Here is a 13,519-nt window from a genome sequence, read left to right on the forward strand (position 1 = left end):
ATTCATTAAATGGAGCAAGCTTTTAAGTGCAGTCAATAAAAATGAATGCAGTGAGTGACTGTAGACACACATGACTCTAACATATTAGATGTGAAACTGATGGCTTGCACAGGAAAATATTAAACAGCATACAAATCCACCAAAGAAAATACTGCTGTACTATACGCTTCCTATACTTTACTAAACATGTATAATTTACTGTGCTACTTTTAAAAATAGGAACAGACAGAAAAAACTGCTAGTTTGGTCCCATTTACTTATATCACGATGGGTGAATACACCTTCCTTGTTTCACGTATGTTGTGACATCTTCACTTGAAATCAATACAGTATTTGTTATTTTACATGAAATGCAAGTGACATCTTGACAATCTTACATTTTCCTCCATATTACCTATTTTCCTCTTTTCATAATTACAGTCTCAAATGTCCTTTATCTTTAAAATATAGCTATATGGGACTAAATCGCCCTGGTTCAAAAAAACAAGAGAGTTTATTCGGATGTCCTCCACATTATAAAACAGTCAGGATTAACTCTTCCACAATGTCCCAATGCAAATGAGGACTGCTGTCTCTAGTAAAATGGAGACTCATGAAATGAGGGATCCCCAGGCTACAATGGGATCACTCACACTGGCACACGTTCATGCAGGGTCAGAAGGCACATTTGTGTTTGGCTGATCTTTCAGAAAGGGGAAATGCTTTGTTTCAAATAGAAACATCATCACAGTGGATGTGGCCATATAGGGTCAAGAAGGTCTACAAGGAAGCCACGTACTGTTAGTAGTCTTAACAGATTAAACAAGACCATAGGAACATAGCTAAAAGCATTTCATTAGCTCCCAGTGCAGGCTGACATCCAGACATCCGAAATACTTCAATATTCATTACTATCTCTCACTTTAACACCGCTTTGTGGTGCCACAACAGCAGCCACAGATAGCTGAGCTCAAGGAAGCCTGTTGACTGTTCTGCTGCCTGATCGGAGATTACTTCAGGTAGACATCCACTGGCTGCATAGGGGCAACCTCCTTGAAGGGTGCTCTGGCTTCATAACAAGATAGGATTTGGTGCAACTGAACACCTCTAGTGTCCAGATTCCAATGTTTCTCTGTTCCTTCTCCTCTCAGTCAGTTCACAATGGCACCCCACCTTACCCCTCAAAAGGAAGGGACATCTGGTGGGAGATCAAAGTGTCCTGGTTTCCTCTCGCCAGGCCAGCAAATGAATACATCTATGAACAAGCAATGGAGTGATGGCCCAAGCCCCATAGATCGGCAGATACTGATCTTTCTACTGGTCTTGGTCCCCCTTGGTGTCCTTCACCCAGTTCATGGAGACAACCTTGCTCTCAAAGTTGGAGCCATGTCAGCTTACAGATCTTGAATAGATTCCTCTGCGCTTTGCTCCAGTCTTCACATGATCACTATCATTTCTGCCAGACATCACTCTGTTTGCCTCTGCATCTCCAACTGCTTATTAATGGCCAAGTCCAGGGGCTCATTATCTGTTCTGGGTACAGTAGAGGCCTGTTATCCAGCTGTCGTTAGTGTCAGAGATTTCAGTCATTTCTTCCTCCAATAACTGCAGGATTGTGCTCACCAGAACGCAATCCTTAGTGTACTCTCAATTCATTACTGATGGAGGTGAATGCCTCTGCACTAGTGGAAGGTGGGGTAGAATGCCTTGACAGTGCTTCCTCTGAGGCTCATGGTATTCCTCCTCAGAGATGTGTGGTGTTGGGCTCAAAGAGATGGTGTCACCTGAGAGCTTGGTGTCTTCTTTGATGACCCTTGCTTCGGTCTGAGAATTAAGGCCTCAGAGAAAAACAAAGATGTGTGTGTCATGAGGTGCCACCCTTATCCAAGGTTTCATCAAGATGTTTCTGCTTGAAGGACAGCTGGAAGTAGCTGCTGGGAGGAATTATCACTGAGTGCCTGTAGATATCTAATTTCTGCACTGATTATATTCGCCTTGCTCTCTTGCCAGCTGATGAGTCTGCTGCTCAAAAGTGGCGAGGGCCCTTATGCCACACACCCAGTTCCAGGCATGTCTGTGCACATTTTCACTGGTTATGCATTTTTATCCCTTGCAGGAGAGAAACATTAAGAGACATTACCATTGGCACATGAGTGTTTTATGTGCGTTGACAGACACAGATACAGATATCAGTTGTTGAACCTGTGATTGTCCAGGTGCATTACTGTAACAAGGATGTTTTAACTAGAAAGTTGAGAATTAAAGGCTTCTGAATGAAAGGTGTTTCAGTGTGGTCAAGGAGTTAGAGTTGCTAGAGATCAACAAAGCTCTATATAATCTGATACAATTACAACATTTAAAACGCATCTGGATGGGTGTACGAATGGGAAGGGTTGAGGGATCTAGCCCAAATGCTGGCAAATGGGACTAGATTTATTTAGGATACCTGGTGGGTATGGACAGCTTGGACCAAAGGATCTGTTTCCGTGCTGAACATCTCTATCCTCTACGATGTGTGCGCCTGATATTTGTATTACACATTTATCCTAAAGAGATATTTCTTGCTGGTATCTTTGTCCACGCAAGCCTTTGGTAAGAAGCTGCATTATGTGTATGTTCTCTTAGGTTCAATGAAAGATTAATGAGCTGGTGGAGTGTAGACTTAAGAGTATTGTAACTCATCTTCTGTTCTGTAAGAGAGTCCTGGCAGATCTGTGAGAAGCAGTATCACTGTGATGCAGGAAATGCTACACTCGTAGCTCCAATGAATTGACTGACATTAACTATAAGTGAGACATGTGCTGGAGATGCCTGGCGTCCAATCTTATTTTTGCAGGCCTGTGCAGTGGCAAACTCATACTCACGGGAGAATGAAACATTATAGAGGAAGTACCATTTACCCTGGCAGAGCACAGCATGTCATCCATTTTCTTGCGGCAGTGCAACCAGATTTGCCTCTGGTCGCCACAGGCATTGACCAATGCAGCCACCTCCATCCAGGCTGCTTTCGTAATGCTTGAAACCTCTTCTTGCCATCCATGGGAAAGTCCTTCTCATTTATTTCATGAATGTCCCCGGTCCTGGATTGCAGAGAGTTGAGTGCTAGCCAGGTGCTTTTTTGAAATATGGCACCTGAAAGGTGAAACCCAGAAGGTCTGGGGGACTGTAGAACCATCTGCCTGGCTGCCATGAGTATTTGAACATTACTCCTGCTTAAATACATCACGAGCTTAAAAGAAATCCCAACCAACCTAAAGTGAAAGCCCCTCTCACTTCTCAGCTCATCGCCATATGTAGCTACATAAATGAAAATTCTGCTGAGGACTATCTTTAGTCCCACCAAGAGGAAGGAAAAGGAGCTGGGCATTATTTGATTATTGCAAGTCAACTGCACAAAATTGTTCAAAAATGTCTAGTAGGCAGAAATAAAACTTATGCTGAAAAATTATACATTTATGAATTAGCATATTTTTGATTAAAAATACTCTGGTCACAATAAACCTGAAACTTAGTGCTGACAGGCATTCAATATTCTTTAATTGTCAGGAGTAGGAGATGAAAGCTCTGTGTCCTGAATCTTTCACAGGATGCAGTGTCACTAGCTAGGTTAGCATTTGTTGGCTATGCTATTGAGAAGGCCAGATGGAAAAAGCCAAGTCACTTGGTAGGATGTGACCATTTCTATGAGATAGTGTTGGGCCAACTTCAGAAATATCAGCTTGAAAAAGTAGGAGCTAATAAATGAAAGTTAGTGAGGATTTGTTAAAATTAAATTGATTGTACTCTTTGATGAAGGGGGAAATTGGTGAGGGCCATGCAGCTGATGTTATGCATACAGTCTTTCAAACGTATTTGATAAATATTTGAGAGTATGGACTTGTGAACAATGTTAAAAGGATAGTGACAGCATGGTTAAAAAATTGACTAATGGACACAAAATAGAGAATGGGAGTCTGTGGGTATTTTCCAGACTGGAGGGAGCGATACAGTGGTGTTTCTCAAGGATCAGTGTTAGGATCACTGTTCCTTGTGACATATATCAATGATTTGGATTTGGATATCATGATTTCAAAATCTGAGATAACAGCATATTTGCAGAGGTAATAAGCAACAAAGAGAACAGTATCAGATTTAATGAGCACAAAAGCAGAATGGTGAATTAGGTAAACACGTGACAGATGGCATTTAACCTAGAAACATGCAAAGTGAATACTTCTACGGCAATATGCACCAAAACTTAGCAAATCTGACAGGATCTGTCACGGTTAACATCAAAAGTTAGCATTCTGGTCAATGACCTTGCAACAGAGCTGGTCATCAACGTGAAATATTCACTTTTTCCAACTGCAGGTGCCCCCAAACCATTTCCAGTATTTTCTATTTTCGTACAACAAAGAACTGTGGATGCTGGAAATCTAAAACAAAAATAGAAATTGCGGAGACTCAACAGGTCTGATAGCATTCCTGAAGAAGCATTTCTTGTGATCAAGGGTCATTGGACTCAAAATGGTAGTTTTCCTTACACTCCACAGATGTTGCCAGACCTGCTCAGTGTCTAATTTTACTTCAGATTACCCACAACTACAGAATATTAATTTTATATGAACCAAGTGGTAGAATTTTAAACAGTTGTGCAACAACAAAGAAGTGGAGGCATATGTGCAGAAGTCTTTGAGATGATAGACAAGCTTTTTTTTAAAAAAAAGCTGTCACAAAGCATTTGGGATCCTGTGCTTTATAAATCAGGGCAAGATATATAAAAAACAAAAGTTATGCTGAGCCTTTTACAAAGTCTGATTCAGCTTCAGTTGGAGTATTCTATTTAATTCTAGGTACCACACTTTAGGAAAGATGTCAAAGTATTTGAGACGGTGTTGAAGGAATTTACTAGAACCTGGAATCAGGGACTTCATTTATGAGGAAACACTAGACAGGGGAGAATTATTCTCCTTCAAGCAGAGGAGAATTAATAGAGGGAATTAGAGGGAATTAAAATCATGAAGTGCTTTGAAGAAAGTAAATAAGGAGAAGCTGTTTCTAGTGGCAGAAACTTCAGTCACCAGAGGACATAGATTCAACATAATTAGCAAATGAACATGAGATGGCACATGGAAATATTTATTTTACACAGCAAGTTGTTGAAATCTGGAATTAATCTCGAAGGATGGCAGATGCAGATTCAATGATAACATTCAAAAGAACATTAAATGCTTGAAGGGGGAAAAAAAAACCAGATTTGTTGGGGATGAAGAAGGAAGTGGCACGAACTGGATAGAGCTTCCAAGCAGCCTGCAGAGAAACAATAAGTTGAATGGCCGCCTTTTGTGTATTGTCAGTATAAATTATATAAATTTTGTAACTAAGATCAGATACTGATACCACCTGAAATCACAACTTGCTGCTATTGAAATTTATGTTTAATAGTCGAATTCACACAAGCAAATGGAGTGCAGTTCCTACTTTTAACACTGTTGTTAGTATCACTTCATTCAAATAAGTAACATATTCCCTGCAGATAGACAAGCTGATCATTAAAACCATAATTTTCAAGGTTGATTTGTATTAAAGTGGCAGGTAATTCTAGAAGTCAGTTGCTGCCAGTACTGGCACTGACGTCCATATTTGGTGTAGGCCAGGCAATTGGCATGCCTGGGGGGATGCTGAAAATCAAAAGGGTAAAAAGCTCTCTTCATTTGATATAGTCCTTGCACTTGTCATTAGTCACAGGATACCACTAATTAAAATCAATAACTTCAAAAACTTCATTTGTCCAGGTAAAACTAGCTGTGTGCGGTGAGCAGCACCAAAACATACCTAGATAAGAGAGGGTTAAAATATAGCTTCAGCACACTACATCAGGAGCAGAATGATTCTCTCTACAATAAAATAACAAAGATAAACACCTGCATCTTTATCATTAAAAACATTTTCTCATTATCCATGTAAACAGCCCATTGAAACCTTGGAAATGACTTAAAGAAGCTGAAAAAAAATTGGAAACAAGATGCCTTCAGGATTGGGTCATCTTCATGCATGTCACTTATACAACCTTACTTATTGGTGCATATATTACTATATATATAAATAATAAAGAAACATATTTTATAATATAATGGCATAGATTATTTTGTGTCTTTGAAAAGCTTACTCTCATAACCCCGATCATTTTAACATAGAACATAGAACAATATGACACAGAACAGGCCCTTCGGCCCACGATGTTGTGCCGAACATTTGTCCTAGCTTAAGCACCTATCCATGTACCTATCCAATTGCCGCTTAAAGGTCACCAATGATTCTGACTCTGCCACTCCCATAGGCAGCGCATTCCATGCCCCCATCACTCTCTGGGTAAAGAACCTACCCTTGACATCCCCCCTATATCTTCCACCCTTCACCTTAAATTTATGTCCCCTTTCTATCTAGGTTGGCCTGGAAGGATGTTACTGTGGCTTTTAATGCATTCCATGGAGCATGGAGCTAAATCTTTCAATTGAACCCCAATGGTGTCATTGAGATTGACATGCATATTGTGTAAAGGATCCTACTAGACTTGAGTAAGTGGCATTGCCAACTACTCAATAGAGTACGTTAAAATCCAAAATCCTATTAGCACCCAGGATTTGAATCAGCTCCCATTGTAACAGCCATGTGAAGCCAGAAATTAACCTGCCAGTGTGGCTAAATAAGTTGTACAGTTTTAACTGCCTGCCCATTCCATGTCCTCGTGACAAGGAGGGTCAAATGTGCTATCAATTATACAACTCTCACATCAGAACTGGATGAGTAATGGTTCTTATGACATTTAAAATCTCTTTTGAATAGTGCCAATTAAGAGTATCAGGTCATTGGTGTTTATGTTTACTACATTTGCGTAGCAGATTAATGGATTCTTAGTATAATGTTCAGCACAGCAAAGCTATCATTAGATGGAGCTTCATAATCTAAATTATAGTATCTAGCTACTCCAATAAACCAAGCCAGTTAAGTATAGTAGATGTAAAGTATTTGGTCTTTGACTCATCTTCAATTGGGTCCTGATTCTGCAGTGCTGAAAGAACACTGCTCAACATTCATTACACTTACTTACTGAAATTCTGCAGGCTTTTATTCTCAAAGCTGCAGCAGTTAGTAACACAAAAGAATGCGTTACCCTTTACAGAGGGTCCTAAGCCCATGTGAAAAGGGCAAGCAACTCAACCAGCCAGACTGAAGAATCTTTACTGAGCATGCAGGTCTGAACCAGAAGGTGTAACTTAGAATTCTTAATTCAACTTAAAATCTGAAAGCAAAATGAAACAAGGGGAAAAAAAGCACAGATAACCAGAGAAATAAAAGCAACAGAAAGAAAAAGTATAGAAAATTAGGAACTAAACCTATAATTTAAAAATAATCAATAATAAAATCTGGAGGATCAACATTCATACTTTTAAAGTTAACTTATCATGCCAAAAATGATATTCAGCAGTAAATCAGACTAATTACACAAATTAAAAATTCACTTACATTAGAACAAACAAGCTATAATTTGTCGGCAAGTGTAGTGGGTGTCAAGTGGGCAGCTATTCCAACTTCATATATTTCAATGTTAAGTGTCTGCACAAGATACTGCTATTGTGAAGCTTGAGGAGCAGAACAATTCAAACCAGCAGCTTCTGATTTCCACACTTAACACCAGATGTTGCTATGCAATCTATGCTTTAATAATGATGTTTTTTACGCTGCAAATGCTAGTCAATACTCCAGAGTGATTAGAGATAGATCATCCCTCAATCCAGATGTGTAAATGAAACTGATGTGTTCTAATAACACGGAGGAGAACCCCGACAGAATGCATATGTTACTAATAGATATATTATAGATACATAAATGTAGGATCTCCTTCCAGAGTGCAAATTCTTTTTTTTTTTAAAAATGGCTTTGACAAGTTATAAAAATTTCCAATTGTCCTGGAAAAGATCTATGCTAATGGAAACTCAGATAAATATCCACTTCGCTAATGTTAAATGTTTATTTCATTGTTTCCATAATTAAAATATGTAGAAACTGACAGAAAAATTGTATAATTAACAATTATCAATTATATGAATGCAGTTAAAATACAATAAAGTGAAGAACGAAGCAAATTCTGAAGAATGGTCATTGTACTTGAAATCTTAATTCTGCTTACCCTTCAGTAATTTGTTTTTGTCAAAATACAATTTACTTTCAACTTTAAGTCTTAAGCATCTTAACTCAAAGATCACCTGCTTTATGCAAGAAATGGAGCTAATTTCACAGGCAACCTTAAAACACAGGCAACACTGTAATACAGCTATGCTGCCTCACCTCCTTTGCCAGGTCAGTATACTTTTGTTTCTCCTTTGGATCTAAAACAGACCACCAGTCAGCCAGTATCTTGGTTGCACCACGGTTGTCTAGGCGAGGATGTTGCTGACGAACCAGAGAACGATGGCGTTTGCAAAACAAAAGAAATGCATTCATCGGCCTGCGAGCTCGCTGTTCAGAGGAGTCATCATCTTCTGTTTCATCTGCCTCATGTTCAAGACCTTCTGTGTTCAGCAAAGTTTCCTGCAGTAAAAATGTAAACATACATGAGAATATATTTGACAAGGAAAACAAAATAGATCTTACTGTTAAAAAAGTTTCATATTGAAACTTAATTTGGAGGGTTGCACATTATGTAAAGTAACATAGATCTCCTTTGAAAGAGCCATCCTCATGCTGAATTCACATTAGCTCACATTTAGAAGAATTTCTTATTTAGATGTATGAATTGATTTCCTTATTTGCCATATCTTTTCTCCTCTGAAATCTAGCATAAGTGTACTTACACAAAATCCAATATACTGATCATTGCTTGAAGCAGCATTATAAAATATGATTACTCAGCAAGCTTCCATATACAACGATATATTGAGAAGTACATCAGTTGATACATTTGCCTAATTACTTAAAATAATTGAAGCTTTAAGCACAAATTTGACTTCTAACTTAATCAAATCTGCTCCAGCGATGCAAGTGAGTTGGAGTGTCATCTTTGGCCACCCAAATTGAAAACATATAGACCCTGATTGTAAGAACAAGGAGGCTAGCATGCTTAGATCAGGCAGTCCATGTCTGTAAGCCTGTATCAGCTTTGATCCCATCTGCAGAAGACAGATTGGCAACTAACCATTCCTTTAAATTGGCATGAAATCGTGTCATGCATTATATTACAAAATTATACAACATTTCACTGTTATGTAGGAAGAACACTTACACTATTAAGCGCTGATTTTGAAAGCCGATACTGGACCCGGAGGGTTCATGGACCTCAGTGGTGAGAGGAGTTCAGGAGCTGGGCCAGAAGTTATGAAAGTGTGCATCCCCAATTTAAGTAGTTAATGGTTAAGTAAATAGCTCATTCCCGAATTGTGACCATGTAACATATTTGAATACAAGATCTGCCAAGACTGGACATTGCAGCTTGACATAAAAGGGTGTGGTGGTGTCAGAAAAGTGAATGAATTGGTCTCAATATTATTAAACATACAACATCTCTTTGAAGGTTTGGACTGAAGGTGCTAAAATAATGGCCTTATTTGGATTCATGAACAGTGAGTTCAACCACCTGATTACAATTGTGAGATTAGAAGATAGCCAAATCCAAGCACTCTCATGCCCGATAACGAAGTATAGAGAAGATTTGCTAGAATTTGGATCAAGGCAAAGGTGTATGTGTGAATGTTCCTTGTACAAGTTCCTTCTGGAGCTCAGTAAACATGGCAGATGTCTAAGTTACAGACTTAGGGAAGAAATGGTGGTTTGGTGGCAGTGTCATTGTATTATTGACCCAGAGGACCATGCTTATACTCGGGGGTCAAGGGTTTAAACTCCATAATAGCAGATAATGGGATTTGAATTTAATTAAAATCCAAATTAAAAGAACTGAAGGAAAGGTAGAACACCCTGCTAGAAATAGTGTAAATAATCTCCTCCTCGTCAATGAAAAAACAGGTTTGTACATTGATGAGAGCAGCCTTACTAACTAGAAGGAAAGAGGGTCAGAAGGTAAAGGCTGCCCACGTGAACAACCAGAGAGGCTGATGGAAACTGTCAAAAAGGTTTGCATATGCTGGAGGTGGGAAAAGTAAAAAAGCATGGCTTTGGTTTGACAATGTTAAAGTAGAGAAAATGGCAAATCATTCAAGCCCTGGTGTCAGAATCACAGTCTGACAGAATTGAAACAGCGATGGTCATGGCAATAGGCTGATAGAAACACAAGGGAATGCTGACTACTGTTTGTGGAAGATATCACAGAGCAATTGTTTGTCCTTCAAAGCAGAAAAAGTCCAGGGATGATTGGATAAAAATGCACAAGCTGAGTAGATGAAACGGTTACACTGACAGAGATAGGAATGGACCTAGAAAATGAATCATTTAAATAGACAGAGAAAAACTGAATAGCTGATGATGTCAAAAATGGCTAATAGATGCTGCAGAAACGGGAAGGTTAACAAATATCTTTTTCTTCTGCTTAACTGAGTTATGACTTCTTTAAGTATTTATGTGTCAGCAAGCTTTGTTAAATTCCATCAACTACTGTCAATCAACATAGGAACAGGAGTAAGCAAATCAGTTCCCAAGTTTAAAAATAGCACAATGTAGTCTGCAATACAAATTTCTATTTCTACCTTGTCAATATCTTCATCTTCCTCATCTTCCTCCTCCTCCTCAGAGAAGTCCAGCATCTTTTTGGCAAGCAGAGGATGCCACTGAAGACACTTCCGCTTTGGTCTTTTTCCAGTTCCATCGCCATCTGCCGAGTGGTCTTTATTTCTGCTGCTGGCTTTCATGGTGCTGTGCTGCATAACACAAATAGAAACAGCACATGATTGGCAATTCGGGATGTCCTGGTATAACAGAACAGAGGTGGCGTATACACTGAACCCCAGGTATGGATATTAATCTTCAAATTGCAGAATTATGAACAATTGTTATACATTTTATTGTTACAAAGGTTCATAATATTCTTGAGGGAACTGTGAAAGCAACAGCTCCCTCTAGTGCACTGCTGTCAGCCAGTAATAAGCATAAGGGAGCGGCATTTCAGCACCTGCTCGCTTGCTGCAGAGATTCTTAAAGGGAAAGTGTCCTCCAATATGACAAGTCTCTTCATCTTGGCTGGATGCTTAATAGAAGAAGCACCCATTGATAGCTGTTTGATTGGCTTCTTTATACTTTACCATTAATTCCAGGGCTTGTAAATTTGATCTTTTTGTTTAAAAAAAAATGGAACAACATCTCTATGACTATAACGATACGGATTATAATTAACAGTAACTTGTAATCATAGAACATCCTCAAGGCAGAAAATGTCCCCCTAGATTTTTTTTTGGGGGGGGGGGGGGTTCGAGTGTAGGCAGGAGCGTGGGAAACAAAAACAAAAGGTACAAACACCAAGCCATGCCTAGTGAGGAAGATTTTGAATGGTTCAGTAGCATAGATGTCGTTGGAAGGATACCCTGGAGCACCTGAAGATTGTGACAACAACAATGGGGTAACCCAGGAGGAGAATAGTGGAGAGAAACTGTGATCAAGGTTCATAATTTTTTTTATTCTTGTTTGAAATTTGACTGTATTTGAATTTGCTTTTACAAGTCCTGATGTAAATCATTCAATGTTTTTGAAACAAGAGTAGAAGAGAGCAATAAAAAGGGCTGTTGTTTAAGAATAAGGTGTGCTATGACACAGGGAATCAGACTGAAAAAAAAGTTCCTTTTTTCAAGAGAGAAAGATGGTGAGTAAACATTTAGATTTCTTTTGAAGAGGAGTCAGTCAGACTGAAAATGGTTTACAATGTGAGCAATGCAATTCAGCAGTTTCCAGAGCAGAAGAAAAGTCGTCCTCAGTGGCGTAGACATTAGTATGTCGCGATTGTAACAAGGTCAGCCAGGTGGACCTCATAGAATGAGTTCTCTGATTGGACCAGATTAACAGCGCCAATCAGGGAGCCCTGGATGACTAAGAGCAGGTGTGTCAAACATCTTGTTCACTCAGAGCTGGCTTTGAGGGAGCTGGATCACTTGGTGACAGGATACTAGCCTCTGTGGAGTTATTTCAAAATAACTCCAGAAGCAGAGTGCTTTTAAGGTGTCAGACAGAAAATATTCTACAAGTCTGTTGAACGCATGGATTTAAGGAACGCATGTTGTCAGCTCTGTCATCAATTTGCTTAGGATGTCTGAAGAAATAATTTCTAAAGGCGGTAGCATTAAATGAATGCAGAAGTTTGACAAGAAGTTAAAAAGAAAAAATGCCCACTGAACATAAAAAATTAAAATGGAAACAGAGTAATCCTTCAGTGAGATTCAGATTTTGAGAATAGATGAAATTTTCATTTGAGATTTATAAGACCATTTCAAATAATTCTTATGTAGTTCACTTTCCCTTTTGCATGTAATAGACTTTGATGTTCATTTATTAAATGTACTTTGATAAGCTCTGTTAATATGTTCAATAACTAATTATGACTGGCAAATATCAAAAATAAAACTTAAGACTGATCAATCCAGATTTTACTCAACTCAGACATGTCCAGTATTACCAACAGCAGGAATCAAAATAAAAATCAGAATAGGAGGATTAATGCATTCAGCAGATGCATCAAGCACCAGACTTTATAAAAGATCTTAAAGTAAAGGAACACTTAGGAAGCAGTGATCATAGTATGGTAAAGTTCAGTCTGCAGTTTGAAAGAGAGAAGGCAAAATTGGATGTAATGGTGTTACAGTTAAATAAAGGTAATTATGAGGGCATGAGAGAGGAACTGACAAAAATAGACTGGAAGCAGAGCCTAGCGGGGAAGACAGTAGAGCAAAAATGGCAGGAGTTTGTGGGTATAATTGAGGACACTGCACAGAGGCTCATCCCCAAGAAAAGATAGATTATCCGGGGCAGGATTAGACAGCCATGGCTGACAAAGGAAGTCAGAAAATGTATTAAAGAAAAAGAGAGATCCTATAAAGTGGCCAAGAGCAGTGGGAAATCAGAAGATTGGGAAGGCTACAAAAACAAACAGAGGATAACAAAGAGAGAAATAAGGAAGGAGAGGATCAAATATGAAGGTAGGCTAGTCAGTAATATTAGAAATGATAGTAAAGGTTTCTTTCAATACATAAGAAACAAACGACAGGCAAAAGTAGACATTGGGCCACTTCAAACTGATGCAGGAAGCCTAATGATGGGAGATAAGAAAATAGCAGGAGTACTTAACAAGTACTTTGCGTCTGTCTTCACAGTAGAAGACATGAGTAATATCCCAACAATTAAAGGGAGTCAGGAGGCTGAGTTGAGTATGGTTGCCATTACAAAAGAGAAAGTGCTAGAAAAGCTAAAAGGTCTTAAAATTGATAAATCTCCGGCCCCGATGGGATACATCCTAGAGTTCTGAGAGAGGTAGCTGAGGAAATAACGGAGGCATTGGTTGAGATCTTTCAAAAGTCACTGGAGTCAGGGAAAGTCCCGGATGTTTGGAAGATCGCTGTTGTAACCCTCT

The 13,519-nt window shown here is 38.9% G+C and overlaps 1 protein-coding gene across 8 annotated transcripts in view; it reads right to left on the reverse strand.

The window, feature by feature from the left end:
- The window catches only part of LOC132821100 (HMG box transcription factor BBX), a 199,203-nt gene that overhangs the window by 42,139 nt on the left and 143,545 nt on the right, over window positions 1–13,519 (reverse strand). For all 8 annotated transcript variants that reach the window (XM_060833634.1, XM_060833632.1, XM_060833630.1 and 5 more), the window contains 2 exons: window positions 10,656–10,826; window positions 8,308–8,550 (listed from right to left, as the gene is read on the reverse strand). In XM_060833634.1, coding sequence (XP_060689617.1) covers window positions 8,308–8,550; window positions 10,656–10,817 — 405 coding nt within the window. In that variant the 5' untranslated portion in view covers window positions 10,818–10,826. The remainder of the gene's footprint in view (window positions 1–8,307; window positions 8,551–10,655; window positions 10,827–13,519) is intronic.

Source organism: Hemiscyllium ocellatum, chromosome 12, assembly GCF_020745735.1.
Source record: "Hemiscyllium ocellatum isolate sHemOce1 chromosome 12, sHemOce1.pat.X.cur, whole genome shotgun sequence".
Lineage (NCBI taxonomy): Eukaryota > Metazoa > Chordata > Chondrichthyes > Orectolobiformes > Hemiscylliidae > Hemiscyllium > Hemiscyllium ocellatum.